The sequence below is a fragment of the Trachurus trachurus genome (assembly GCF_905171665.1).
Source record: "Trachurus trachurus genome assembly, chromosome: 17".
In the NCBI taxonomy this organism is placed as follows: domain Eukaryota; kingdom Metazoa; phylum Chordata; class Actinopteri; order Carangiformes; family Carangidae; genus Trachurus; species Trachurus trachurus.
The window spans coordinates 28,052,489-28,078,717 of NC_139900.1; the positions used below are offsets into that span (position 1 = coordinate 28,052,489).

The following is a 26,229-nucleotide window of genomic DNA, read 5'->3' on the forward strand; positions in this document are numbered from 1 at the left end:
CAATAGCAGTTCACTTTCCATGTATGAATGTCACGGCATAATTATTCACGCTGATTTGATCCAGTGCTGTTGCATTGTTTCAGTACATTTTCTTTTAGTCTGTCTTTTCTTTGTTTAAAAGACCAAAGCACATCTTTTGATGGTGGTTCGGGTATTTTGTGTTGTAAGATCAAAATGTTTGTTGAGGGGGTGCACTGTCCTCAAAAATCACAGGAAGTGATAGTTGGACTAATGCAAATGCCTGATGCAATAGAAATACAGTTAGGCCTGCCATGTTTATTGGATTGATCAGGGACATGACCCTGTGCAAAGCAATACACACAGGAGCTTTGAAGTATCAGTCTGACCTCTGGCCCCTGTAACTAACCCTAATATTTAGGGAACAATGTGCTATCATGTGCTGTGGAAATGTTTGTGTTGTTCCATGTACACTGGCCAGAGAAGCATGTGTTCTGAACTGAGCCAGTATGAAAAAATGTTTGCATTTATGTTGCACAAAATTTCCCATAGAGAATGAATGGGAGGAGGTGAAAAGAAGGAAAAAAAGGGACATTTTCAAATGTCTTCTGCTTCAGCATACTTTCACCTATAGAGCCTGAACTGAAACTTTAAAATGAAGGCAAAAGTCTAGATGCATGTGGTTATCAATGTTTCAATTAATTCATTTTCTGATCAATCATTATGATCATTTTTAGAGAATTTCATTATAATATTTATTATGATGGGGCGGGCATTGCAAGGAATGTTAAGGCTAGAGTAAGCGTAACATCATTGGCTAGAGTGTTCAAATTTGTCTGAAACTGTCTGACATTTTTCTTTACACACTGCCCCTGGCCACAAATTATACTCTACATATGTGAATTTTCCCACAGTTGTAGACAAACAACATCTCTCACACAGAAGCCTAAATGTGAGACCATTGCTGGAGCAAAAAAATCACTCTTTCCCTGCTTTTTTTGCTTTCTCTCTCTGACTTGGTTCTGTCAGTCGTAGTAGTAACCCCTCAAGTTACTGTGGCAACCTCTGGCCTTCAGCAGAGCCACAGCTGAGGCCAATTCATTAATAAGAGACTCCTGAGATATATTTGCTGTTAAACACACACACAGATAAATAAAGCTATCATCATTCATGGTTATTATATATTACTGGAAAGTTCCACTGGCAAAAAGGCAATGTGTACAGGATGCACTGCAGCATGAAGGGTGGTGGTGGTGCTAGTATATGAAATGTTACTGATTAGCCTATCATTTTATAATCATGAGTTCAACACTGAAACATGACTCATGGCAGGCAGCCATGTCCTCCACTCGCTATCGGTTTACGTGAGTGAGAACATCTACTATAATGTCCTGCAACAAACCTGCTCCACCATACCACTGAGCATCTCTTCCAGGTGCCATTTATAGTTCACACACCAACACAGTAAGTTACAGCACACGGTACAATAACGTTACAGTGTCTCGAGGGAATTATCTACGTTACAGTCAGTGGCGAAAGTACCATTAATGCAAGTAATGCCGTTGCATTAGGGCCCGTGGCCAAAAAAGGCCCGCGGTGAACGGTAAAAAAAAAATAATAATAATAATAAAACATAAAAAAAAATAAAAAAAAGTTTTAATTGATGGTATAGGCTACTGTATTAAATCATCTTGGCTTTTACATCATTACTGTAATTCGTTAACGTTATTCTGGATTATGAACATGCGCGCGTGACAGGACAGTTCTCCTGTTGTCGGCAGCGCGGCGGCGCAGCGCCGTCCCTGACCGTCTCTCCCTGTCTCTTTCTCTCTGACGAGCAGTGACATGTTCAGCACCGAGACAGCGGACAGCGCTGTCACTCACTCAGGGCCCCGGTCCAGATGGATTCGGCTTTTTTGAATCTGGATAAATACTTCTATCAGATCGGCATCGCGTCCAGGCGGACGGCGTTTTCAGGGGGTGAAAACGGTATTTTTTAAAACATGTCCCAGAGTGGGAAAATCTGAAAACGCCGCCTCAGCGTATCCGTCCGGACGCCCAAAATTGATTTTTTTTCTGAAACGATGTCATGTAACCTGATGAACGCACCGTGAGACACACACACACTGCTGCAGCAGCTGCACAGTCTCTGGACGTAACAACAACGGCCGACTGCCGGCTGAATCACACCTGTTTAATCATCAGTGATATTTACTCTGACACAACTCCCTGTCAACATTTAATCCCATGTCTGAGTTTGAATACAGCGGGGGACTTCCCGTCTTCTTCTCTGTCTTTAGTGTTTATGTGTGTGGCGCTGTAGCGCTCCACACAGGCCTGGAGTAGCCTATACTACAGCCTAACCCCCCCCCCCCCCCCCCCCCCGTTATTATTATAGGGCCCGCAATTTTTTTTTTTGCATTAGGGCCCGTAGCAGACAACTTTCGCCACTGGTTACAGTGATTGTCTCGAGGGAATTATCTGGTTTCAGACATGCTGTTAACGGAGGGCAAAGTGCTCATGCCATTGATGTAGGGTCATAGACTGGTGTAGGGTGCAGCACCGGAGCGGACAGATCGTGGGTGTGTCTCAGAAAAAGGCCAGCCAACGAGATGTGAAGTCGGAGGAGGAGTCCTCAGCACCAACTAGCTTCGTTTCCAGCTGCGTCACGTTATCCAGAGACAGCTAGGCTAATACCGGAAATAAAGCTTTCTTGTTTCAAAACAATAGCCGAAATGCCGAGCTAAGACAGTGAATTGTTTTCGTTATGCTTTTCCTTGAAATTATTTCACTCATAACAACAGAAGGGAGATGATATATAATGTCATCATATAAATCACCTTCAATATGATCTAAGTTTCACTGGAATAATTGGTAATTTGACATTTTTTGTAACTGTTCAAATAGATACGCCTTGTAACTTGTAACTTTCAGTACTATTTAATATTCTCCAACGACGGTCAACCTGTTTTCTGGCACATGACTACCTGACACAATTGTCCTTCCAATTTCGTGATATATTTACTCATATGTCGAGTTTTTCCTTCTTTGTGGTTCATTTCTTTACTCTGTACATCGAGGCGTAGTCGAGAATTGTACCTTTAATTTGAAAGGTCAAAACGGAAGTCACTTTTCTAGCTAAACATTATCTACGATTCCGTCGTCTCCGCTTCCTCCTGCCTTCGCTGCTTTCTGCCGAGCTACATCGGCTGAGCCAAGCATATACTGTAACTACATGCCAGGTGATGCACTGAGGGTGGTTTTTAGTAAAGACCACCCGCTATGCAGTGCTGGTGCTCGGTGCACGGCTTGTAGGTATCAGTGTTGTCGGGCAGACCGGGTCCAGGCATCAGGAAGCTGAAGAAAAGAGAACTGTGAGAGACAGGAGGCCACGGTTCCCCCTCACACACACACACACACATCACCACGGCCTTGATGGTGATGTATGCAAGGAAACCAACAAGAGTCAGCGATGGGTAAATCAAGCACAGGCGTTAACATTTTAGAAATACCGCTCACGTTTTAACGGGTTTATTTATCCGTAGATGAGGTTATCCGTGGCTTCTTGTAGCCGTTAGCAATTAGCGCTACCGGCTAGCAATTTGGTTGCAATTAGCTGTTCCGGATGTCTTCAGTAGTTAGATTACCCAACGTCAACGTAATATTAGCTAAATGACAAACCCTGTGTACACACGGCAGATAATTTAGGTTACAAAAAAATAAAAGATATTGTTTAGCAAGTGACGCGAAGAGCAAGACAGCTGTTGCTAAGGTGCCAAATCAAGCTAACGTAGCTAACGGCAGCTAATAGGCTAACTAACGTTAAAATACACCACAAAGTGCGTTGCTAAGGTTGGAAAACTAACCTTCGCCAACTCTGAAAGTTCAAATTGTCTAACAATGCCATTTGTTCTCCACAGGTGCAACGACAGAAGGGATTCACAATCCTATCAGGTAGGCTATGTCATGATTAGTTAACGGCGAGCTGTCAATACTCTTAATTAACGTCGCCTTTCAGGGTTTCTGGTTATTCTGGTAAAGTACCAAGCCGACATCTGCAGATTGTCCATATTGTCACTTAATAACGCTGTGATTAAAACCCACTCATAAGTTACGTTGTAACAGTTATGTTATGTGCTAGAAATGTTGGGTAAGCTTGGCCTTGAAATTAACTTGAATAATTTATATTATTATTATTATTATTATTATTATTATTATTATTATTATTTAAAACTAAACAATAAAGAGCAGCACACAACAAGTAGCCCACCACATCCAGCCCTTACGTGTAATGATATTTGAAGTTTAGAAGTTTGTGTAAACTGTCCTAACAGAAATGTACGTTTGTTTTACAAAGCAAATCCTTTCCTCTAAAGAAGCCAGGGACAGCCAGCTATTATTGGTTTTTCTTCTGGTCACATAATCTTAAAATACCTAATCTTGTTGACATCTTAACATCTCCTGCTACATGACTCTCAGGATGTTAAATTCAGCTACTCCAACCACATGATTTTTGAGGAGATAAGCTTTGTTTTCACTGTGCTGTTAGTTTGTGGCCTAGCATTTCTTTGATGAGGCCTGTTTACCGTAATGCAATATATCTTCCAGATTAATGATTGTGTCAATTCTTTGCAGACCCATAAATCTCAACCAAAGAGCCAGTCCAGCAGCCTTCACCGCTACGACAAGGTGCGTGATGGCTCATCGGACCCCACGCCCCCTTACAAGATGCTGCGACGCTCTGACGAAAGTCCTGTCAGCAGACATGGGGACAGTGCTGGGCATGGCAAGGCAAAGACCTCTCACACAATTAGAGGAAAAAATGGTATGCCTGGATTTGGTGGTCTTATGTATGCATGCAGTTTGAAGTTTTATCAAAAGGGGCTATGATTAGGAAAATATCTTGGTATCTTGGTTCTGTGAAACCTTTCCAAGCACTTTCAAAGATTAATTTTGACATTCCTTTTGTGTTGGTCTCCTGTGCACTCTTTTGACTTGTATTGTTTTCTCATGTGACTGTCTGAATACCACAATATAACTATTTATGCACAAATGTAAACAATGCAAACCCAAAGCAATAAGGGGCAATGAAAAATGTTTATCATTGTGTGGCTGTGATTGTCACTGAGATTTTACTTCTCTGCAGAACATTGTGTATTTTCAGTTACCTGATAATGGATGTTTTTGCAGGGACCAGCAGCTCTCCTCAGGAGAACTCTCACAACAACAGCTCCCACCATGGCTCTGACTCACATCCAACCCAGAACAAACCTGCAGACAGGGTAAGATGGTGTCCAGCATTATCTGATGATATACCCTTTGCATTTCCTGTAGAATTTGGCATCATGCTGTGGAGCATGGTGAGGGACATTATGTAGAGGCAACTCTTGTTCTTGTTACTCGACAACAATGCATGATAGAACTGTAACAGGCTCCCTCTATAGAGTAAATGATCTGATTAGATTTTAGACTTTTTTTGTAAAAGGATTTGTCATTTGCACTGCTGAGGGAGACACTGAGTACTCGGTCCTGAGCAATAAAGCCAATACACAACATTTAGGATTGTGTAGTTTGACACTGACTGACACTACATCTGGGATCAACATGTTATTGTAAACAGATGCTGTTTCTGATTTATACCTTTATCTGCTGTTATTATTTTGATGTCAGTAGACGGCGAAGAGTGGTAAGTCCTGACTGATTAACAAAACAAAAATGTTCATTCATATAAACTTATGTCTACACAACTTGGTTTAATTAGAAATATGTAGCCAGATGGAATATTTTCTGTGGTTACTTTTGTGCACTGTGTGAGAGATGTGAGGAATATTAATCCACAGAGGAACACAGGAAGAGACTCTGAGGCACAACCACATCACAGCTATGTTTCCTCTTAAGTCCTCATGTTTGTTTTATACTTTGCACACATGAGCCAGCTAATGATACTTTGGTATCCATCTCTGCTATGCTTCACGTTGTCGTAATTGTTCCAATTTGTTCCTGTTTAGTTGCAGAGGGTTTTTTTGAGTTGTGCACAGTCAAACCTACAGCCTCTTTTGTTAACTAAGCAATTCTGTACATTCATACAAACTGAGGGCGGTGAACCACACGTATCATTATTGACATGAATCAGTGTTAACCACAAAGGATGGATACTTCGATTTATAACATTTGAGTTACTAACTCAAAATATAATATTGTTTCCTTAATTACAATATGTAGAGCCACAATTGCTTTTGTATGGGGTCATGTAAAATTGTTTAGCTGTAATTCATGCAGTTAAAAACCTTATTGTTGGTCTGTAAAGTGTCTAATCACATCCATTTTCTGCTTGCAGTAGTAGAAGTTGTTTTAATCTTCTATGTTTATTAAGTTTGGATATTTTTTTAGTCAAGAGAGATCTGTACAATTGTCGATGAGGAGAAAATGAATAAGGCAAACTGTACCCTTCCTGCAGTCGTTGCAATGACCATTAATATTAAACATGCCAGTTCCCATATGGACTGAAAAACACTTCCAGTATGGAATATTTTCCACAAAGAGGAACATGGGCTTGTGTACTCTACTATCCATATGAACTCTTTTACTCTCAAGTTGTAATTATATTTGGAAACAAAATTAGCTTGAGCTGCGTGATCTGCCTTCAGTGAAGTGTTGCTGATTCCTTAACCTTACGTCTCACACCCTGTCCCCTGTCCACCACCAGGACCCAGCTGATGACTGGACAGAGCACATCAGCTCCTCCGGCAAGAAGTACTACTACAACTGTAGGACGGAGGTCTCCCAGTGGGAGAAGCCCAAGGACCTGTTGGAGAGGCAAGCTTACTTGAAATGACATTACACCATATGTGCACTGGAAAAACTAATGGAGGGCCTCATTCTCATGCAGAGCATTCTCTTGTATTTCAAGATCACCAGTTGTATCTGGATGTAGCAAGTTCAACTGCAGTTTGCCTCCAGCACATTTTTCACTTTTACATATTCTGTTTAATCTCCTTCAGGGAACAACGACAGAAAGACTCAGTCAAGATGCCGGCAAACAGTTTCCCAAGGGACATGGACTACAGACAAGAGGCCTTGCAGGACAAAGCCACGACAAGTAAATAAGACTCAGCTGTGAAAGCGTTGTCGTCAAGGTTTACGTAGCCTGTAAGGTTATTTAACCTCTGACCCAGAGAAGGTTCTCTGATCGTACACGCTCAGAATAATACTGTGTTCTTCTGGTCTGTTTCTCTTCAGAGACCACATCAGGGGACCAGTCCACAGCATCCAACGCTGGCCATTCCTCCTCTTCCTCTTCTGCTCAGAACCTAAATTCTGCCTCTGGCGCTTTAGGTTCCACGCCCTCCTCCATGTCCTCCTCTTCCTCCTCTACGGGGCAGTTGCTCCAGTCTGTCCAGTCCCCGTCCCCAGCACTGCTGCAGGACCCGGCCCTCCTACATCAGCTCCTCCCAGCCCTGCAGGCAACTCTGCAGATGAATAACGGCAGCATGGACATGGCTAAGCTCAATGAGGGTGAGAAGGCAATAGACGACATGAGCTTGAAATTTCCTCCACTTCCACACATACTGTTTTCTTCTATGGTGTCTTTCCTTTTATAATGGTTTTGTGGAGCTTTTTAGTACAATGTGCGCTCCTGTATAACAAAACAACACAGAAGAGGCTGCTGCATTGCACTAATGCTGCTAGTTGGTGGTTCCACCTCACACTTGTGTTTCTATAATCAATCAGGGTTTCCCGCAGCGCTTTCTTGTTAAGGCGGCCGCCTTAACAACAAAGAGCTGCCGCCTAAACTAACGTCTTAAAAAAATAAAAATGTAGCGATATTCACAGCACACACACACAGGACGGTGACATTAACGCGCGCCGTCACGTCTGCTCATAGCGCAGCAACAATGCAGCAGCGTCAGGCCGTCACTGAAACGCTCCGTGGAACCGAGACATGACACGGCGCGCCCGGTGTAAAAGTTCTCAGAATCAGCCCCGGTGACCGCGGTGCTGACGATTGGGGTGAGTCGCGAGCGTCATATGTCTTGGTAGAGCACGGCCGCTGCAGCGACCCTCCGACAGTCCCATCGCTGCGTGTCAATCCCCCCTCTCACTTTCTCTCCGCGTCCCCGTCTCTCTCCAGCTGCCCTTTCAAAATAAATGCATAAAAAGCCAGAGAAAAAAACTAAGTAGGGGAAACACTGCTTTGTTTTCTCTGTCTTTTTATGGTTTAGTAATTCTTTCATTGGTGTAGTAGCAGCGTTCAGTTACCACGAGCGTAGTTGTGACCTGTTGTGATCATAGATGGCATGGCATATGTTTTTTATGTAAGTCCCTGCGAAAAGTCCCATGACCAGCCAAACTCCTAAAAAAAGCGTGATTTATAGTTCATAACATGGTACTTTTGGCATATGGCACCAGGGCCGTTGCTAGGAATCCTGGGCCCCCTGAAAGTATACTAAAGTGGGACCCTGCCCCCTGACTTTTCCACTTTTACGTATCTATTATCATTTCTTATTTAGCCTACTTTGTTTTGATGCTAATGCAGCATTACTATGAGTATCAGTCAGGGTCTTATGCAGAATAATTCAGTCATACAAAGATTAGACTACTGGGGTTTTTGTGGGCCCTACTGGGCGCTGGGCCCCTATAATGATCATCACCTTTCTCCCCTATACAACGGCCCTGTATGGCACTACAGGACCAGTTAAATATAAAACACAATTTTATACAATAAGTAGGGGGTCCCCGCTCCATCTCTCCATCAGTTTGGGGGTCCTTGGCCTGGAAAACGTTGAAGACCCCTGCTCTACACACCACAGAGAAGCACACATGCATAACAGCAGCGCGCATGGTGAAAGCGAAACTTAATACGGCGCACCGACCCCCCCCCCACCCCCCGCCAACAGGACAGACACCACCTTAACTAACACATTTTCTGGGGGAAACACTGATCAATGTTCACAATCTCGGTCATTTTTTTGGATGGAAAGGGTCATAGTGTAGCACCGGTTCCTTTAGGGATTGTTTGTATGCTAGAGAGTATCTTCAAATCCATATAAAGCTTTATCTTTTTGGCAAAAGGTTTGTCATGCCAATTTAAACTTGAGGAGATTCTAAAGTGCAAAGGGGCTGTGGACTGAATCATCTGTCAAGCAATGAAGAGTTCTTTCCTTATAAGATAATTTCTAGGGGCCTTTTTGCTTTTATTCAGATATAGCAGTGAGAGATGGACAGGAAAGTCAGGCAGAGAGAGGGGCTGACATGCAGCAAAGGGCTGTGGGTTGGACCTGAACCCATGGCAACTGTAATTAGGTCTAGGTCCATGTGGTATGCGCTCTTGCCAAGCAAGACACAGAGGCGTCCCAAGCAGCAGAGAGATACTGCTGCCACAGATAATGAGGGATTCAATAGACAACAGTCTGATTGATGCCAATCTGAGAAAACCCTAATGATCCTAAACTCTCCTTCATTATTCTTGATGTAGTGAGCTGTGATGGCTTTGTCCAAATAACATTGAAATTCACTGCACTTTCTTTTGGGCCCTTTTAGACCCTGCTTGAATTGAAAGATGGACAAAAAGCTTTCTGCGATTCTCAATTTCTAGGACAGTACAATAATAAACTAGCCTCATATTGAAACCAGACAAAAACCAATTGTGTAGCAAAATATGAGTATGCAGCATCAGCTACCAGATTTGTTATTTGAAGCAGCCTGCTGCCGGCAACATCAGCATCATGGCTAAGATACATGTTGCGCCAACTAAAAAAGTCCATATTTTTCTGCTGACATGAAGCCTTGACAGGATGTGACTGACAAACTGCATAAAAATGGGATTTGCCTGGTTTTTGCAGTAGATCATGTCATTTTTCAGTTTTACAAGAGAAAATGCTTAAAGATGAGCTTTCTGTTTTCTCTAGGTCAGTGGTATCTCAGGGAGACTCAGAGTCTGTTGTATCATCTTCAACATTAAGTTTTTATTTTTATTATCTAAAAACGGGTGTTGGAAGATGGAAGTTTAATTTCATAGTTGTACCAATAGAGAGTCAGTGAAGTGAAACCAGAACCTCTGGATTCTGCTTTATTCAACAATGTCCTGATGACTAAACCTGAAGCTAAAAGAAAAAGTGCCGCAGTATGTCATGAGGAGCACATCAGCCAAAGATTATGACTTTAACGTTAAAAAAAGACTATACATGTGGACAAAATCAAGTCATCTAAACACGCACACCCATGTACGCACATAATTTTATGGAAGGATCGTTGAAATGACAAAGGGTTCAGTTTCCTGTAGAAGCTGCTGTAGTGGATTGTGGTTTGTGATTGAACGTGGACCATTTACTCCAGGATCATGCTTCATGGTTTTCATCAGGGCTAATGAAAGGAATGCTAAGTAATGTAGTTAGTTACCAGAGGCTAGCTGGGACATAGGGCTCTATTTTCGTAAACTAGCGCAGGTGCAGCGGATCAGGCCTGCGCCTCGCCTTCGCTTTGCCAACGAGGCGTGTCCAGGAGCAGTTTGCAATTTTCCTTCGAAGCGCAGTGGGGCGCATCCCGCCTACTTCCCTCCCACCGGCGCAAATGGCATAGAGGGAGGAGAGAAGTAGTGTCAACACCTGCTCTTGGGACATCCACGGCTGCTTTTTTGTCCCATGCAGTCCCTCCCTGGTTTCATCTGTGTTAATTCAGTCAGGTTGAGTTTCCATTACGCGTGTCGACAGCCTTTGATCTGTCATCAGTGTGACGGGACAATCGATATAGATATACTTGTATGTGCTGATTCAGATAGGGTTATTGTGATTATTATTATTATTATTAATTATTATTATTAATTGCATTTAAATGTGCCTGGAACTGTGGAAACCTGCCTGTGAGGTCTTGGTGATGTGTGCGCACTGCGAGCTGGACAGTCAAAATACCAGTCCGCTGGCTGCGCTGCGCCTTGCGCTGAGATTAGACCAGGTTGGAGCTGGCGAGCTTTCGGCGCACTCTCCGCGCGGTCTATCGGCAACAAATTGTCACTGCGCCAAGGTGAATCTGTCGACACCTCCCCCTGCTGCGCGACCACTCCCATCTCGGCGCACAGCAGTCTGCCAATTTACCGAATCCGCTGCACACGTTGATGGACTGGAGGAAAATGCCACTGCGCCAGCTGCGCCAGGGCTCGCCTCGCTGCGCCCCCCTGAGTTGCGCCAGGAAAATAGGGCCCATAATGTCAGGGCTTCATCTCTCTGTATGGGAGTTTTGATTATTGATTATGTTGATTACTATGTCTCTCTCCATCCCTTTATCTCTGGGGCGTTCTCCTGCTGGTAACCGGGCACGCAGCTGTCATCTGTGGTGATTCTCTTGCTGTTCTTTCTCTGTGAACCTGACATGAGTGTTTGCTCGTTGTTTAACCTCCCAACTTCTTCCTGTTGATCACTGGTAAAAATGACTTTTACATGAAATGATTTTTCTTTCCACCAAATTGATTCTTATCGCAACTGTGTTTTCTCACTTAACTGTGTGTGTGTGTTTGTGTTCATCAATTCACCTGTTTCGTGTCTTTGCTCACTTGTGTGTGTGTGTGTGTGTGTGTGTGTGTGTACATTTCCTCCCCCCTCCCCCCCTCCTCCTCCAGTCTTGGCAGCTGCTGTCACCCAAGCTTCCTTGCGATCTGTGCTTCATAAACTCCTCACTGCTGGACCTGCTTTCAACGTCACTGCTCTGCTCTCAGCTGCTCAGCACTCCAACCAAGGTATGGCCTCCTCGCTGTTTCTCACCATCTGCTACACAAACTAATTTTCTGTTTGTTATTAAGGGTCCTGCTCTCCCCCATGCCCCCACCAAGTTCTTAAAAAACAAACAAACAACAGTTTTGAACCTAACCTTGACCTCGCCTCGCTTAAAATTCAGCACTTTGTACAAGTTAACTGCGTGTGTGGTTCTAATGGTTTTTAGATCACCTCTAGCTATTTGCAAAAAGTTAATTGCTGGAATTGAGGCCACACTTTATACATGTGTGTAAGCTGATTCCTTCATATCACTGATGTCTTCATCCCTGTGTCTCTGTAGCCCAGCACTCCAGTCAGTCTCCCGTCTCTCTGACATCTGATGCGTCATCACCACGGCCATACGTCTCACCACGGAACGGCACGCCCCAGAGCAACCAGAAATCTCTTCTGGGCGTGCATCCTGGCAGCATCACATCCTCACAAACCAGGGTGAGCAGCGCAATCAAAAAGTCAGCTTTGAAAAGTGGAGGGGGGGGGGGGGGGGGGGGGGGGCGCTTCCTGTTGCCCATGACTCATGGCCTCTTTTTTCTCTTTTCTCTCTATCTTCTGCACTTTGTTATGGCGGCCCTCGTCTGTGACATCTTATCTTTCCAACTTTCAAACACGAGCCGTTGCCCTCCCTCATGCCCTGCTGTTGTTCCTTCTCTCTTCAGGGCAGTATGTCTTCAGGGAAACAAGGATCCGTCTCCTTGTCTCAGAGCGCAGAGAAGCGACCAGAAGACCCCAGAACTCTCCAGCAGAGAAGGTTCGAATTCAAAATCACTTGAAATCCACTTTTTTACGCATATCTTTATTGATTTTTGAACTTGGTACATCATTCGTCCAAAAATATTTTGTATCACCTTTCAAGTCTTAAAAGTCGTTCCGACGAAATTAGCTCCAGCCGAGAGCCGTGTATATCCGTATAATGTGAGTCTACAGGGCAGCAGAATGCAGCCTCTAAATAACACATTATCTGCCACGAAACTCGTTCATTTCACCAATATTTTGTGATGATAGGCTAGTGCTATTCCCCTCTGAGTCCGGGGTTAGCTGTTATCAACATCCGGGGTCTGTAGGTTGACCTACTGACCTCTGACCTGGATGATGTCATCTCCGACCGCTTGTTGCTACCACTAATGCTACAGTTCGTTTCTGCGTGTTTCTGACTTGTCAGAACAAAATGAGCAGCTGGATGAAGTTCAGCTTCCACAGGCTTCCTCTCCTCAACCTGGACTCACTAAGGCTCCGGCTAGTTGAGATAAAAATGGACCTGAATGCCGAAGCAGAATGATTATTATCAGAATGAGCCGGGCAGCGCTCAGAGATGACATCATCCAGGTCAGTAGGTCAACCTACAGACCCAGGATGTTGATAACAGCTAACCCCGGACTCAGAGGGGAATAGCACTAGTGTATCATAACAAAATCTTGGTGAAATCAATGAGTTGGATCTAATTTCGTCGGAACGACTTGTAATGACACCAAAGTTATCTGGGTGAGTAAATGGTCGTATTTTATGCTAAAAAATAAGGTCCAGATTGTAGAAAACGGTAATTATCCTTTAATTACGCATGATAAATAAGAATGGGAAGTGTTAGTATTTTTCAGAGCTATTGATAAATGAGAACAAATGAGTGGTGTTGACAGAATAATGTGTCCCACTGTCAAGAAAAAATGCTACTGGATTTTATTTCCACCTTCAACACAGTTTAAATCGTTGTCTTGCTCCAACAGCCAGGAGATTCTATGCGCGGGATCAAACATGTCCGGTGCTGCCTTGCCCCATGCCCCCTCCAACAGCAGCAGCCAGTCCCAGGCTGAAACCCCCGGCTCCTTCACTCCCACCTTGGCAGCTCATTTTGATGAGACGCTCATCAGACATATCCAAGGATGGCCTTCAGAGAACACGGAGAAACAGGTACAGCTCAGTACAGGAGCACTATGAATCGTGGTTGAGTTTTGTTTATATCAAAGTCACAGATTCACAGTCAAGTTGGTGTTAATGATACAATGAAGGAAGTTGAAAATCTGTGCTTGTGACTCATCAAAAAGCTCTCATGTCTTCCCGTCAGGCGGCTCGGTTACACGAGGACATCCACAACATGGGCAGCTTGTACATGTCCGAGATCTGTACCGAGATGAAAAACCTGCGCTCCCTGGTCCGAGTGTGTGAAATCCAGGCCACGCTGAGGGAACAGAGGTGAGGCAAATGTTCACACTTTTGCATACACATCAACTGATAACAACACACACGCATTCATTCATACTTTTTCTTCCTCCCCATCCATAGAATCCTGTTTCTGAGGCAGCAGAGCAAAGAGCTGGACAAGCTGAAGAATCAGAACTCCTACATGGTGTGAACAACCTGAGCAGAGACGAAATGATTTAGATGGATGGATTAAAATATTGATATTAAAGAGGAATAGACATGGACAGCAAGCTGCTACAGCCTGTTTATTTCTCCCTGTAATAGCAACAGAGAAAAGCTGTTAGAAGACAGCGGCTGACAAGGTGAAGCTCCATCATCCTGAACGTGTCTTTTTCTTTTCTTTACTTTTTTTTTTAAAACTTGTTTTTCCAATGTCCACCACATGACATCCTCTCGCTGAATGGTGAAACTGACAGTTCACTGAGTTGGACACTTTAACCAAGTGGACTTAAAGGACCTGAGGCTCTTTTCAAACAGCACCTTTTATGGACTGTGAACCTTGGATTGTGTGTATTGTATTGGGTTAACTTGTTTTCTGGTGTGTTTTGATGTGTAGTAGTCAGGAAAAGATTCATTCTCGGAAAAGTGAACTAAAAATAATTCATCTCATAATCAACGTGAGACAGTTCTCGGGGGTGGGAGGGGGAGGGGCCAACAAACTTGTTCGGTTCCCCGATTTCTGAAACAGACTTTGTCATGCAATGAAATGTATGGATTCAATGGCAGTGATGTTACTGATGTTATTTTTTATTCACTATACTCGTCAGTGGTTTCGCCATCCCAGTGTGTCTTCGAGCTGGTTGGTTTTACACATCATGTCATGAGATTAGCGAAGACCCTTTGACAAGACCTTTACTCAAATGTGCTTCAGTTATTTCGTCCCAGTCGACAAGAACCTTCATTCCAGTGATAGAAATTCACTGGGGAGTCATGGTTAGTTATGACAAACACACTCCAGGTGTTTCAAAGCCATCTTGAAAAAGCCTACATTATTGGACCTAGGTTGGCTGCTAGTACATATGAGGTTGTATTCACTCGTAGCCCTGCTGGCCATTTTCTTATCCCTTCTATTTGTCTTTTTTCTTTTGTATAATTGTCAGCATTTTGTTTCTCTCCCAATTCCGATTGGGGAAATATTTCATTCCTTTTTTGTGCAGCTTAGCAAGAGATTGTGTAAAAGAATAGAAAACTGACTGAATTAACAGTCATGTATGGCTAAATTATTGTTGCACATTGTTGATTACGTCCTGGTAGTCATAATGACAAAAAGATCGATGGAAAGATGTTTTATTTTTTCAACAAGGAAATTCACTTTTGTTTTTGTTTATGTTTAGCTGACGTGGCTGCAGCCCTTCTTTCAACCAGACTACTTTTTTAAAGTATGATGAGAGGGTATACTTTTTATATGAAAACATCACATTAAACTGCAGTCGTACACCTCCACACTCAGTAAGTCAGTTCCTTTGTCTCTCTGCTATTCTTTTCCTCGTCCTTAAATAGTTTCCACCAGATCTGATGTGCACACTTTTTGGGGGTGGGGGTGGGGACGGGGGCTTTGTATTCCATAAAATATGAAAATAAAATATTATACCACCCCCCCGCTTGACTTTTATTTAAAGTTTTATGTGAGCTGTGCCTTGACTAGATTATGAATTATTCATTTTCTTTTTATTTGTGTCTCCAAGGGCCTCATGGATTGGGGCCCATATTCTGTGACACTACTGTATGACTTGAATGTTTTCAATCATGAAGAAGAATTGAGGCAGTATCTGTAGATTTAGATTTAGATGCTGGAGTACAGTTCCTTCTATGTCCACAAGATGGTAACAGTTGTCTAAACTCTGGCTCTGATTTAAAACCCTGTTGCTGCTCAGGACACATGGAAAATGCAGCCTGAACAAAAGCAGAAGGCTGAATGAAACTTGAGTCAAGTGGACCTGTGTTATATAAATCTAATAGGTCCATGTGGTATGCGTAGGACCCTATGTTCCCCGCTTTTCCCCAAAAGGACCCGTGGAACATGCAATTTTTGTACCCATACCTGGAAATGGAGTTGTGACTTGGCATATTTTTGCCTATTTTTGAGTGAGAAGTTGAGTTGTGACTTTGAGTGAGAAGTGGAATTGTCCCATTGGTTAGGTTTAGGCAATAAAGAAAGGAATTGGTTAAGTTTAGTAAAAAGACCAGGGGCCTGTTGTTCGAAACCTAGATAAGGGATTAAGCCGGGATATGTTGGTTATCCTGGCTGAATTTAGCCTCAAGTCGGTTGTTCGAAAGCTGGATACCTTTATCCTGGTCAAGTTACTATGGTGATTTATTCTCTGCAGCTAGCCTGCTCCAGACCAGGCTAACAGCCAGGCTAAGTTGATTCTGTTGTCTTTATCTGTGAAGTCAGCAGCCACTCTGATCAGAAATCAATGTGTTTCATACAGTTATGTTCTTATGTACCCTACATATTGGCCTGATTTCTAAACAAACTAAATACATTTACAATAATCAAATAAAATGAAACATTTACAATATGTATTAGGTTTTTTTTTCTTTTCTTTTTTTCATAATTAGGGCTATTCATGTGCTTCTCACACTGAATCATTGCATCTGCCAGCGCTGCCTGCTTCTTCAAATGCAGGGCATAAAGATGTCTGACGGTTTGTGAAATCTGTAAAACACATTAGCACAGAATTGTGCACACTGTTCTTGAGACAATACAAACCATCTATGATATTTTCTATGACCACTAGTACTACATGGCTTCTCATAAAAAGCAATGGAGCAAAAATAGCAATAGATTTATTTTATTATTATAAAATATGTTACAAAATACAGTATATTGGCCGAATATTGGTTGAGGGAAGAAAACAAGAATACAATTGTTTGAGCAGGCACCTTCCAAATAATTTATACACCTCATCTGAACATTGTTATCGGCAATTTATTGAAGCATCTGACTGCATAATGTTCTTATATTTAATTAATTTTCACCTGTTGCACTTTTGGCCACTTGTATTTGTGCTGTATGAACTTTACTTTAGATGATAAGAGATTTGTGCAATGTATCAACTTCCACTGCTCATCACTAAGGCAAAGTGCACAGCTGTTAATTTGTGAAAGGAACTTAAATTGTGATTATAATTTTGGATTAGGCTACTTCCACATTCAATCAGTCCACAGTTGTCCGCTGCGCTCTCTCTGAGCTTTACAACAGCAGCGGTGCTTTTTTTTTTTTTTTCTAAGAGGTGTGTCAACTTACGTCAAGATCCGCTGTTGATTGGAGGAAAGTGGCCACACCTGTCCTCTCATCAGTGAATCTGTGATCAATCTCTGTGGTCTACTGACGAGAGAATAAGTTACACCTGGCTTGACAAAGCCGCTGCTCCTCAGCCTGGCTCGGCGTTCCAACAACCAACTAAGCCAGGATGGACTTATGAGACTTTGTCCAACCTGGCTTTTACACTTATCCTGGATATCTTTATTCTACTTTCGAACAACAGGCCCCAGGTGGAGGCTAGACAGGCCAGATAGAGAGAGTCCATCAACCAGCAACAGCGGGGAACATAGGACCCTTTTTCAGAAAAAAGGTCCTTTGTTCCCCAGTATGTATTGCGACCGGGGAACATAGGACCCTTTTTCAAAAAGAGGGTCTTTAATTCCCCGATCGGGGAACATAGGACCCGAGGATCATAGATACACTCCCCAATACATCATGCTCAAACATCCAGAATAAATCTGGGTTCTTCATCTGAGCTGTCTCAGTTCATCAAAGGACAGTGAAACAGGAAATGTAACTCATCTTCAGCAATAATAACACTGCTCTTCTGGTAAAACCTCCCTACTTCAATTGCTAAAAGCAAGGTGCCAGATCTCAGCTGTGCACGCAGGGACCTCCGTCCCCTCCTCAAATTTAAAGGGATAGTTCACCCAAAATTGAAATTTCACTCATTATCTACTCACCCTCATGTCGACTAAGGGCTGGGAGAAGTTTCAGAGTTATCCGTGGTTAACAAAAAGACACACCAAAAAACATCCAAATACCTCCATGCTGCTCGTATGTAATGTCCGTCTTGTATTGAAGCCCCGAAATGCAAAATTGTCCCGAAAAAAATTAAATAAGTCTATATTTCAAGCTTGTTTGTAGCGGAAGCTCCTCTTCCTGGTTCGTCAAATTTGGACGAACCAGGATCTGTCCTCTTCCCAGTTTGTCCAAATTTGACGAACCGGGAAGAGGAGCTTCGAGAAGCTTCCGCTACAAAACAAGCTTGAAATATAGACTTATTTAATTTTTTCCGGGACAATTTTGCATTTCGGGGCTTCAATACAAGACGGACATTACATAGGAGCAGCATGGAGGTATTTGGATGTTTTTTGGTGTGTCTTTTTGTTACGAAGACAGTTGGTATCCATTTGCAACCGTCATATTGACATGCACTGCTATGCCGAGACCCCCTGTAACTCAGAGAAGCCACAGAGGACTCTGAAACTTCTCCCAGCCCTTAGTAGACATGAGGGTGAGTAGATAATGAGTGAAATTTTAATTTTGGGTGAACTATCCCTTTAACATCAAATATGGTTCCGTACAATAATCTTCTTTAATTTGACCAACTTTTCTAAATGTAGGTTTGCTCCTAATCTCCTATCCATTGTTTCTCATATAGATTATAGCTTTTGTCTAATACATTACATTGCAGATTATTAACACAAATATAATACAACTCAGAAAGAGAGGCCTTATATGTTGGCACAGGGTGTTCCTGCCCTCACCGTATAAAGCCCCCTATCACCCTGCACAAATGAGCGCTATGGGCAGTGGATGGATCAGTGAAGTCTTCATTTTGCCACTGTGTGGAGCTGTTGTGTTAGAGCCTCAGTTTATCCAGCTGCGTCCACAACTCCTGATATATTACATGGTAGTAATAGTGGCATTCCCAGTTTATATAAAAAAATAAAATCAGGAAGCTGTAATCCAAAACCTGTTGTGTGCACTGTGAACTTAGATTCAACTTAGTACAAGTGATCGTAAGCACAAGCAACATCCACTCAGTAGCCACTTTATTAAATACATCACTGAAATTAGTTAATTTTTATGACTTGATTATTTATTAATTCATTTATATAACTTTTTTTTTTTTAAGTAGCATAAAGTAAAGAGCATGAAGTCACACTATAGTTGTATTTTTTTCTGTGCACATTGTAATAATTAAATTGAATCTTATATCTTGTGTCCAGTTTTGAAGACACTGGCCTCTGAGGTTTTGGTCATTATGGTAATACAATGGAATTAAATGGAGTTCCATTTTGAGGGGTTAAGAGCATTAGCATCACTTTCAATAAGCAGTGCTATCCTGAAATAAGCGGCTGTGTTTTCCTAAGGACTTCTATGATTTGAAGAAATCCCTATGAAAAGTCTTTCAAGGATTAAATAATTCAATATCACTACTGTTTCTGGAAATTCTAACAAATTCAGTGAACTGACTGACAAAATAATACTTTAAGATCACGTCTACTACTATACTTTTATTTAAAACTACTTCTCTATACATTCTTGCATACAGTTAACGTATGTTTTCAACATAAAGTATGTGCAATGAAGTGTTTGTTTTCCATGTATCAAGGAAACTCAGTTCTTCACATGAGAGGTATTGCTCTGTGGTTGATAGCTTTAATGGTTCCACTTGTTGAAAGTGTTTCATGTGCATCCTATGTTGTCATCTTGGATCTTTTTAATTTCAATGAACTGGAAGAGTGAGCATCAGCAATGTCACTTGAAAGATTCATGTTTTATGTCATGATGATTAGATCTGACTGCAAGGTACAGCTCCTATCAAAGAAAAGAAAGTTTCTCTACTTTTGCACTGGTCAGTAAGTGCGATTTGAAGAGATTTTAAGACAATAAATCTTTTTTTATACACCCTTGTGTAATCATAATTTCCCCTGTTTTCTTTTACTACAATTTGCATACAGGAGCCTGCACCTGGACTTTCTTCTAGTCTTCTGCTTTTGTGCAGAGCTTACAAAATGTAGAACAGCTTCATTTTCCCTCATAGATTCTACAGTATTTCCAGAAGGCACAGATTGTACTAGAAATCGCACTGTGCTGCTCCCATTAACCAATTTCCAACAGTTCTCTTTTTAGCTGTGTCGCTAGCAAAGGAGTAAATACAGTCAAACATTCTCCTCATTTCTTAATATCATCTGTGACTCATCTGATCGGACCTTAGTGAATGGGGCCATTCGTTTTAAGAGGTAGGTCTTACATGAGGTAGTAAGAAAACAGGGTTTCCAAAAAGTATAATTGAGAGAGTCAGTTGTTGATTATTGAGTCATAGATGTTTTTGAACCCTCCCACTGTGTATGTAGGCTAAATGGAGTCAGATATATTCCTCCTTTTGCTGATTACGAATCTCAGTCGGTGTGATACATTCACAGATCTGCAGCCAAACCTCACCCACAGTGTGCATGTATCCCTGATGCCAAGTCTGATCTGCCATTCCTCAACAATTTACATTCTCATTGTTGAGTCGTTGCAGAGGTGGGCATGTATATCGATAGCAACAGTTACAGGAGGAAACCCAATGCACAGCACAACTTTCAAAGGTTCTCTAGAAAACCATGTGGACATGCTCCCATCCTTGAAATAAATTATAAATCATAATTTCTCATGCGGTGAAGCCACATGACTGTGTTGGTCTTTCTGTCTCTGAACTCTGTGCATTCTGCTGCTCTGTTATCTAGTTCATCTCAGACTAGGAGGGGAGGTTTATGCATCCTCTTCCTTTTTGTCTTGTATTTCTGTCATTTGCAGGCTCCCTTGAAATCCACGTGGTTTTTTGAGCTGTTCCCTCGGTTGGCATACAATGGTGTCATTACCTTTCGAATTTGCATAACACCACTCCTACCTGCGGGTATCGGTACTAGAGGCTGACACGGGAGTGTTTTTTCAATCCCGTCCTGTCCCACAAAAAAAATTCCCGTCCCGTACTGGTCCCGTGACAAAGTCAAAAAATAATCCTGTCCCGTTCAAATCCTGAATAAATCACTCCTTATCCGGTCCTGTTCCCATTTTTTTATATTTTAGAACACAGTCGTCATGTAAACGATTGTGTTGACAGACACGGAGCCTACATCAGTCCATACACTTAACTTTTGGACCATTTTGAGTGCACAATCCGGGTTCTTAACGTAGCCTACTGCCTGGCCTGTGCTTCTTTGAATGTCGCGCTTTGACTCCCGGTCCCGTTCATTCCCGTTTAAATTTTTTCCCGTCACGTCCCAATCACGTGATTAAAAATAAATTGACTCCCGAATCACGGGATTCCCGTGTGAATCCCGTGTCCCGCGGGAGTCCCGAGAAAATGTCAGCCTCTAATCGGTACCGGTAGAAGGGGTGGGGCGGGGCAAGCAATGGTTAATTTGCATTTAAAGGGACAGGCACTGAAAGCAGCCGTTCTGAACAGCTCTGTTTTGAGAGGATGAAAAGAGCTGTGATGTTTGATCCTTGGGGGATTTTGACCAAAGCATGTCACAGACATGTCTTAAAGACACCTGGGAACTATTTTAACTTTTTGGAAAAGGGGCATAATATGTCTCCTTTAACCAGGGCCGTTGTATAGGGGAGAAAGGTGGTGATAATTCTAGGGGCCCAGCGCCCAGTAGGGCCCACAAAAAACCCCAGTAGTCTAATCTTTGTATGACTGATTTATTCTGCATAAGACCCTGACTGATACTCATAGTAATGCTGCATTAGCATCAAAACAAAGTAGACTAAATAAAAAATGATAATACATACATAGTCTAAGAAAACAAACTGGAAAAGTCAGCAGGTAGGGGTCCACTTTAGTATTCTTTCAGGGGGCCTAGAATTCCTAGCAGAGAGTCTGTCAGGAGAGACTCAGACTTTTCCAGTACGAGAGAAGTGGACCTGGACACGCTGCATGTGCATTGTTGAGTTCTGCTTAGTACTAGCATTTATGAGTGATTCCTGAAAGTGTCCCACAAAGCACCTTGGGTGACAGCATACCTCTGTTCAGGGGGAATAGTTCAGCTGCTCCTACGTCCCCTTTTACCTCCTAGACACAATCTCTTTGACTGCTTGTTCATCTCCCTCCGTAGCTTCCATGGCCTCCTCCTTTTTTTCATCCTCCTGGGGTTTTACTGGCTCTCCCTCTCGGCAACAGCAGCGCTTACACGTGATTTCTTGTTCAGTCCTCTTCTCCAGGCTCTTTGGTCTGTGGGCGACAAAACAGACCACAATTCAGTTTCTTTCCTATAATCACCACTGACAGCAGGACAGTTCATACTACTTGTGTCACACAAAAGCAGTACTCGAGGAGATACACCTACACAACATACACCATGTATGTAAAACAATAAAGCGTTGCAAATGAATATGAGAGTATGTAACATACTCAATTACGTAACACTGAATAATAATACAATAATTAAAAAATCTTGCAGTTGATAAGGAACACAAATTGATACAATGAATTTATGATTAAAATGACCCCAGTGTTTACAGTAATTAAAGTTACCCTGATCATGTTAACTGTGTTTGATGATATGTGGAGAAGCTTGTTACTACAGAAGCAATGAGCACTTACTGATATGAGACTTTTCATTTTCACTTTTGTTAAATGGAGCTCTTATGTTATATTAATATTTCATATAGAAAAAAAAGTTTTTTTTTTTTTTTTTTTTACACATCAGCAGGGATTTGAAATTCTGTCACAGGGACTCTGGACAAGATATTGCCCTCTTTGCCCTTGAGGCAGCTTGGAAACATCGCACTTTATATCATCCCTTACAGCCTGATAGGCTTGATCACTGTCACCTTATATAACAACCAATATATCTCCTCAGCAGGTGATTGATAGATCCCACGGCTGCTACCTTCGATCCCTCTGCGCTTGCAGCATACAACACAGGTTAGGTCATCTTCATCTGCTCTTACCTTCCTCTCGGCTCACTTTGTTCCCTTCTGGGGATTTTTTGTAACGTCTCCTCACACGCTGATCCTCAATCAGCTGCTCATCACTCAGGGAGTGTGTGAGACGTCGGGCATGCCAACATGTCCTATGACCCCTTTTGCTAGCAGTGTCCTTGGGGGACATGGGTAACTGCGCTGATTACCTGTCATACTATATTTATTGCTGTCACCCATTTATTTATAGTGCCCCCCCCCCCCCCCCCCCCAACTTCCACCACCACCCGATTCAAGTGAACCAGCCGACGGCCCAACCATTAGCCCAGTTTCTCTATTTACCCATCTTCAATTAGCCCTGCTCCCTCTCCACCCCACCTTTACTCCACTCTGCCTTTAATCACCCCCCCACCCTCCACCCAACACCTATTTTTTCCTCATCCTGTTCTCCCTCTATCCGTTGCCCACTCTTTCCCCTCCGTCCTTGTCATCCTCTTCACCCCTCCACTGACCATTTACACCCCCCGACATCATTGACTCCCTACCACTCCTCTCTCATCATCACAGCCAGAGGGCTTACATTAGAGTGACCAATCTCCTCTCAAACCCAACTCAACATGGAGGGAGGGTTAGCTTTGGTTGACTTTGTAAAACTTTTGATAAATGAGAGAGCTGGTGGCCAGTGCCTTTTCAAGTTTGCATCATTTAGCCTGTCGCTGATGTGTGATGTGTGACTGGGACATGTCTCATTATGCCGGATCTCTAAATGAAGCACCCTTGCTGTAAAGGCTTTAGCACTTAAAGCAGAAGTAAGTGATCCGGTCGTTTTGGCTAACTTCCTGTCAGCAGATGGAGTTAGCAGTCCCCGCCCTCGTCCCTACGTCACCACATTCACGCGCATCCCTTGGCTGCACACACAGAGAGGACCGCCCCTTTATGCCGTTCTCTCTCCTCATTGGATAAAGGTTGTAGGATACAAGGAAAGTTTTCTCCTCGGCTTACAGCAGAGCAGAGTGACTGACAGACCCGTGTTTCAGACCAGACACTCTATATAAGTGATTGCTTTCGGAAGATAGAACTATTTAAGACTTATATTAACACAAATATTCCGCTTACTTCTGCTTTAACAACAGCTTTGATGTCCATTTCTACATTATATCAGCATCATATGTTATACTCCCCCTCTCCCTTCCCCTTAGGAGGTCTTTCACCTCCTACCAGGCCATTGCCTTAATAAGAATGTATTCTTAGCAATTCTTGCCTGGTAAAATAAAGGTTTAAAAAAAAAAAAAAAAAAATCATATCAGAATGGTTAGGCCGACACTTGTTGGATTGATGGTTGCAGGTGGGGGGGTTGGGAGTCCTGTTGCAAATACAGTATGTTGCTAAGCCATAAATCCTATCTTGTGATTTAATGTCACAGGCCCCCTCAAAGCCCAGAGGCCACCTTAGCCTCCATATATAACAGAGGCATTGACAGTGAAACTTATTGAAAATGTGTTCACATAAGCCTCATGGTCTTGTATTACAGTAAGATGGGATGTATCAATACTATGAAGAGTTTACTAAAAGGCGCTGAGCATGTTCTCTTGTTTTCAACCCCCTGAGTTTTCTGTCAAAGTTACAACAGTCATGTTGTCTTTCTAGGTCAAATTGACCCAATTTGTTCCCTTCCTCCATCCTTCCTTCTTTCCTTCCTTTCTCCCTTCCTTCTTTACACAATCCTTTTCCCCTTCCTTCCTTCCTTCCTTCCCTTCGTCCTTACTTCTTCTTCCTTCCTCTTTTGATCCAATTGACCCCCCATCTTTCTTTCCTTCCTTCTTTGAACAAATCTGTCCCCTCCCTCCATCTTTCTTTCCTTCCTTTTCCCCTTCCTTCTTTCCACAATCCCTTTTCCCTCCCTCCCTTCCTTCCATCCTTCTTCCTTCCTTTTTGACCCAATCTTTTCCCTCCCTCCATCTATCTTTCCCTCCTTTTCCCCTTCCTTCTGTCCTACCATCTTTCCTTCCTTCCTTCCTTCCTTCCTTCCTTCCTTCCTTCCTTCCTTCCTTCCTTCCTTCCTTCCTTCCTTCCTTCCTTCCTTCCTTCCTTCCTTTCTTCCTTCCTTCCTTCCTTCCTTCCTTCCTTCTTTTCCTTTGTCCTTCCTGCCTTCCTTCCTTCCTTCCTTGACCCAGGTGGACAACAGGAGGGATAAGAGAGGTTTTTGTCTGGGGGGCGGCATGGTAGAAAGGTGATTAGCACCCTCACCGCCCAGCAAGAAGGTTCTGGGTTTGATTCCTGGGCCTGGAGTGGAGTTTGCTTGTTTTCCCTGTGTCTGTGTAGCCTGGGTATACCCATGCTGCCTTGCACGCAATTTATCTACATTGAGATGAGGTCTGGTGTTAGCCAGACTAGTGTCTGTGTGGGTGTGTGTAGGATGTGTGTGTGTGTGTGTGTGTTGCACATCTCTTTATGGAGATCTGTCCACGGTGTAACCCCCCCATGCCTACTGTATGTCAGCTGGGATTGGCTCCAGCCCCACCAGGACCCTGGCCGAATAAGCAGTGTAGACAATGGATGGATTTTCTGTCCGTGCTCCTCTCATTGGTTTGAGTTGGAAGCTGTCATTAAGTTCATGATTCATTACTGAGCACTAATGAGAAATGATTTATATCAAGGTTGCTGAATTGTTATTCTGGGCAGCAGCACAGTGGTGCGGTGGTTTGAATAGTCACATCACTAAGATTGGACACCATGTTTATTCTGACTTTGAGATCACAATGATTACTTGTAAATACATGTAGAGGTGAGAGGGTTTTGTGAGGCCATATTTCACAGCAGAGTCTCAAGAGAAACGCACTCAAATCAGTGAACGATCGCTGCAGGATCATGATGGAGGTATCATTTCCCAGTGAAAACTATTCAAATCACAACTCTGCAGAGGTGAAGCACCTCCAAATTACAACGGGTGCAGTAACAGTTTGTTGGTATTGCCTCCCTGCATCTTTTTTATTTGTTTCCTTCTATTTCCCAGACTAATCTAGACCATGTTTTCCAGCCCAAGGACATCTGATATCTGTCTGTCTAAACACTGACGGCTCATCGTTTGAGAATTGATGACTTTTTGTCCCAAACCAAAATTGCACAGAATGATTGCGTTGTGTTGTGTTGCATTACCTGGAGCGCATGAAATCACAGAGGTGAGATGCATTTGCAAAAAAAAGGCAAATGTGACCTGATATAAACCTCACTTAGACATCTGTCGCAGTCTTGGTTGTCTGCAGGTACAGAATACATATCATCCACACATAAATACAAATCTATAATACATACACTGGAAATGGGTAAAGTATATAATTGTGTATGATATCCAACTTTTCAGTCGTATTATGACTCTTGGAAACTGTAACAATACAGACTCAC

The 26,229-nt window shown here is 42.8% G+C and overlaps 1 protein-coding gene across 1 annotated transcript; it reads left to right on the plus strand.

The window, feature by feature from the left end:
- The first annotated feature begins 3,130 nt into the window (after positions 1 to 3,130).
- Positions 3,131 to 15,430, plus strand: LOC311000498 (WW domain-containing adapter protein with coiled-coil-like). The gene is made up of 13 exons (XM_083991226.1): positions 3,131 to 3,434; positions 3,879 to 3,912; positions 4,594 to 4,783; positions 5,149 to 5,240; positions 6,665 to 6,774; positions 6,960 to 7,057; positions 7,198 to 7,473; positions 11,570 to 11,686; positions 12,004 to 12,152; positions 12,377 to 12,468; positions 13,439 to 13,622; positions 13,777 to 13,904; positions 13,995 to 15,430. The coding sequence occupies exons 1-13, from the start codon at positions 3,394 to 3,396 to the stop codon at positions 14,062 to 14,064; spliced, it is 1,581 nt and encodes a 526-aa protein (XP_083847352.1). The 5' UTR covers positions 3,131 to 3,393; the 3' UTR covers positions 14,065 to 15,430.
- The last annotated feature ends 10,799 nt before the right edge of the window (positions 15,431 to 26,229 follow it).